This window comes from Ornithorhynchus anatinus, chromosome 15 (genome assembly GCF_004115215.2).
Source record: "Ornithorhynchus anatinus isolate Pmale09 chromosome 15, mOrnAna1.pri.v4, whole genome shotgun sequence".
In the NCBI taxonomy this organism is placed as follows: domain Eukaryota; kingdom Metazoa; phylum Chordata; class Mammalia; order Monotremata; family Ornithorhynchidae; genus Ornithorhynchus; species Ornithorhynchus anatinus.
This window is the reverse complement of record NC_041742.1, coordinates 11868606-11872944: the sequence shown is the minus strand read 5'-3', so window position 1 is coordinate 11872944 and position 4339 is coordinate 11868606. Positions and strand designations below refer to the sequence as shown.

Genomic DNA, 4339 nt, shown 5'->3' with positions numbered 1-4339 from the left:
TGTTGATTGTCACTTAAAATTCTTTAAAATGTTTCAGGAGGAATCATTTAGACTATAAGTTCACTGTGGGCATAGAAAGTGTCTACCTGCTCTGTTATATTGTACTGTCCTGGGCACCTAGTGTAGTAAACTGCACACAGTAATAATAAAAATGATAATAATAATGATAATGACGGTATTTGTTAAGCACTTACTATGTGTCAAGCACTGTTCTAAGCAGTGGTGGAGATACAAGGTAATCACACTGTCCCACGTAAGGCTCACGGCCTTAATCAGCAGCTGTTTAGAGAAGCAGCATGGCTCAGTGGAAAGATGATGGGCTTTGGAGTTAGGGCTCATGAGTTCAAATCCCAGCTCTGCCACTTGTCGGCTGTGTGACTGTGGGCAAGTCACTTAACTTCTCTGTGCCTCAGTTCCCTCATCTGTAAAATGGGGATTAAGACCGTGAGCCCCACGTGGGACAACCTGATTCCCCTATGTCTACCCCAGCGCTTAGAACAGTGCTTGGCACATAGTAAGCGCTTAACAAATACCAACATTATTATTATTATTATTAATGCCCATTTTCCAGATGAGGTAACTGAGGCACAGAGAAGTTAAGTGACTTGCCCAAGGTCACACAGCAGATAAGTGGAAGAGCCAGAATTAGAACCCACGAGCTCTGACTCCGAAGCCCGGGATCTTTCCATTGAGTCACGCTGCTCAAGTGCTCAATAAATTGATTTATTGACTGATTGAATTCCATAGCGCTGTTCTTTGGGAGAGAGACGGTTCCTCTATTTTTCCAACAAGTTCCCTCTAGTTTCCCCCTCAATTCCAAAGTCTCTCCTTGCCCTTCCCTCCCAACTTTTGAGTGAGTGTTTTGGAGCAAAAACAAGAGAGGAATTTAAGGAAGAGAGGCCAGAACGGGGACATGGACAAGGGAACTCCATCAAAGAGAACAAGATAGAGGTACAATGAGTATGTTGGTGATAGAGGAGTGAAATATATGGGCCGGGTTAGGGTAGGAGATCAGTGAGGTAGGTAAGAGAGCTGTTTGAGGGCTTTAAAGCCAATGGTAAGGAGTTACGGTTTGATGTGGAAGTGGATGAGTAACACTGGAGGCTCTTGAAGAGTGGGGAGATGACTGAATGGGCTTTTTTTTAGAAAAATGATGAGGGCACCAGAATAGAGAAAGGGCTAGGGTGAGGAAAGACTGTAAGCAAGTAAACCAGCAAGAAAGTTGATCCAGTAGTCAAGTTGGGATACAATAAACGATTGGATCTGCGTAGTAGCAGTTTGGATCGAGAGGAAAGGGCAGATTCTAGAGATGTTTTGATCTGTGGGCCTTTAGCCTGGCACATGCCTAGTCTTCTTGTCCAGCTGGGCGAGGTTGGAATTTTCTTTATATTTGTCATGCACTTTACTATGTGTCAAACACTGCTCTAAGCAATGGGGTAGGTTAGGTTGGACACAGCCCCTGTCCCTCATGGCGCTCACAGCCTAGGAAGGAGGGAGAACAGGTACTGAATCTCCATTTTAAAATTGAGGAAATTGAGGAACAGGGAAGTTAAGTAACTTGCCCTAGGTCACACAGCAAGCAATTGACAGAACCTGGATTAGAGACTACAGGTCCTCCGTTAGTCAGTCATTCAGACAATTATTTTTATTGAGCAGTTATCATGTGCAGAGCACTGTACTAGGCACTTGAGAGAACATAGTGACTCCAACGCCCATGGTCTTTTCAGGGGATAGAACAAGGGCCTGTCTGTTTATCGGTTTTGACATCTGTCTCCCCCCTTCTAGACTGTGAGCCCATCGTGGGCAGGTATTGTCTCTGTTGCTGAATTGTACTTTCCAAATGCTTAGTACAGTGCTCTGCGCACAGTAATTGCTCAATAAATATGACTGACTGAATGAAGGAAGGACCTGAATTCTACATCCGGCTCTGCCATCGGTCGCTGTGTGACCTTGGGCAAATCACTTAACTTCTCTGGACTTCAGTTACCGCAACTGTAAAATGGGGATTAAGATTGGGAGCCCTGTGTGGGACAGGGACTTTGCCCAAACCCATCTGCTTGTATCCACCCCAGCGCTTAGGACAGTGCCTGACACACAGAAAGCACTTAACAAATACAATTATTATTAGTAGTAGACCACACTGCAGTTATTGTGTGGACTCACCACGTCCCCAAGGCAGGTCCAGACTCCAGGGACTGAGGATGCTCGGAGTGCTCTCTCTGTCTTCTCATATTCTCTCTCTCTCTCTCCTTCCCCACCCAAAATCACTCTGCTGGAGCCCTCTTCTGCTTCTAATTGAGGTTTGGAGAGGATGGATGGCATGGAGCTCTCCTTCGGCATTGCGATTTTGTTGCAGATCAGCATTGGATCCATAGTAAATGTCTTCCTCCTCCTGTTCTATGCAAGCGTCATCTCCGCCAGCCACAAGCCCAGTTCCTCCGACCTGATCCTTGCCCATCTGGCTTTGGCCAACACCATCATCCTCCTCACCAATGGAATCCCAGAAGCCTTGTCAGTTTGGGGCTGGAGAAACTTTCTGGGCGCAGTTGGATGTAAAATCCTCATTTACCTGTACCGGGTGGCCCGGGGCCTTGCCATCTGCTCCACCTGCCTCCTGAGTGTCTTCCAGGCTGTCACCATCAGCCCTGGCACCTCTCGATGGGCAGGAGCCAAAGCCAAGTTACCACAGTGCATCATCCCCTTCTGTGCCCTCTCCTGGCTCCTCAACATGTTGATTGACGTTACTGCCCTGATCTACATGACTGGTCCCCAGAACAGCAGCAGCGTCCGACTCATACTGGACCTCAAATACTGCTCGACCATCAGTGCCAGTGAAGCGAGTGCCCTGGCCGTCGCGGTCGCCTTGGCCCTCCGTGACCTGTTCTTTGTGGGGCTCATGACCCTGGCCAGCGGCTACATGGTGCTCATTCTCTATAGGCACCACCGGCAGGTCCGACACATCCACGGGACCGGCCACTCCTCCAGGGCAATGCCCGAGGTCACGGCGGCCAAGAGGGTCATCGCCCTGGTCACCCTCTACGTCCTCCTCTATGGGCGGCAGGCCGTCACACTGAGCGTTTTGATAAACATGAAGGGAACCTCTTCCCTGCTGATGAATAGCCACATGGTGCTGGGGTTTGCCTTCTCGGTCATCAGTCCGTTCCTGATGATTGTGAGTGACAGGCGGATGAGAATGTTCTGGAGAAGGGGATCTCCTGGATCCGAAACAGATCCCTCCTAGGATTCCAGGGAGGCCACCACCCTCCCACTAAGTCCCACTGGAGTGACCATAAGGCCCTGTTATGGCAGGGCCACCTCCAGCATGGTGCACTGCCCTGAATCCCAATGTGCTTAAGGCAGGACCAATTAAGAGTGACTTGGTGGCAAACAGGGTTTGCTTCCCAAGCTTGGAAAATCCATTCATTCGTTCATTCATTCATTCAAGCACTTACTGTGTGCAGAACATTGTATTAAGCCTTTGAGAGAGTACAGTTTAACAATATAACAGACATATTCCCTACCCACAGTGAATATACAGTCTACAGGGAGAAACATTAATGTACATAAATAAATTACTGATATGTACATAAGTACTGTAGGGCTGGGAGGAGGGATGAATAAAGGGAGCAAGTCAGGGAGATGCAGAAGGGAGTGAGAGAAGAGAAAAGGAGGTCTTAGTCAGGGAAGGCCTCTTGGAGGAGGTATGTCTTCAATAAGGCTTTGAAGGCGGGGAGAATCATTGTCTGTTGGATATGAAGAGGAAGGGTGTTCCAGACCAGAGGCAGGATGTGGGCGAGAGGGCAGTGGTTAGATGAAGGAGACTGAGGCACAGTGAGAAGGTTAGCGTTAGAACAGTGAGGTGTGTGGGCTGGGTTGTAATAGGAGAGAAGCTTGAACTGTGAGATGCAACAGATGGGAATGAGGAAGCTGAGATCGTTGCTAATGAAAATGAATGGGTTAATCAAAAGATAACATCAACTGAGTACCTGTTTTTTGCAGAGCTGGGTATTAAGCACTTGGGAGAGTTCCGTAGGGTTATAAAATCTGATCACTGTCCTTAAGGAACTTGCAGTCTTAGAGCCAAGATAAATACAGATGAAAGACTCCAGCTCAAACCCTAACCCTAGGTGGGATATGTGAAGGAGTATGCATTTAAATAAAAGGATGTGGTAGTCTACGTGTGCAGAAATGTCAAGGTGTCACATCCCGCCTACACAAAATAGTTGCTTTTGGCAATTTGGGATGATATTCCTGGATACTAGGTTTTCTACAAAACAGTATCAGTGTTTTTCACTAGACTGTATGCTCCTTGAGGGCAGAGGGAAGATCTATGCAATTT

The 4339-nt window shown here is 47.5% G+C and overlaps 1 protein-coding gene across 1 annotated transcript; it reads left to right on the top strand.

The window, feature by feature from the left end:
* Positions 1-2311: 2311 nt before the first annotated feature.
* Positions 2312-3241, top strand: ORNANAV1R3264 (vomeronasal 1 receptor ornAnaV1R3264). The gene has a single exon (NM_001253656.1). The coding sequence runs from the start codon at positions 2312-2314 to the stop codon at positions 3239-3241; it is 930 nt and encodes a 309-aa protein (NP_001240585.1).
* Positions 3242-4339: the final 1098 nt, after the last annotated feature.

Coding starts and splice junctions, on each gene's coding strand:
- ORNANAV1R3264 (NM_001253656.1), top strand. CDS start 2,312: ATGGATGGCATGGAGCTCTCCTTCGGCATTGCGATTTTGTTGCAGATC.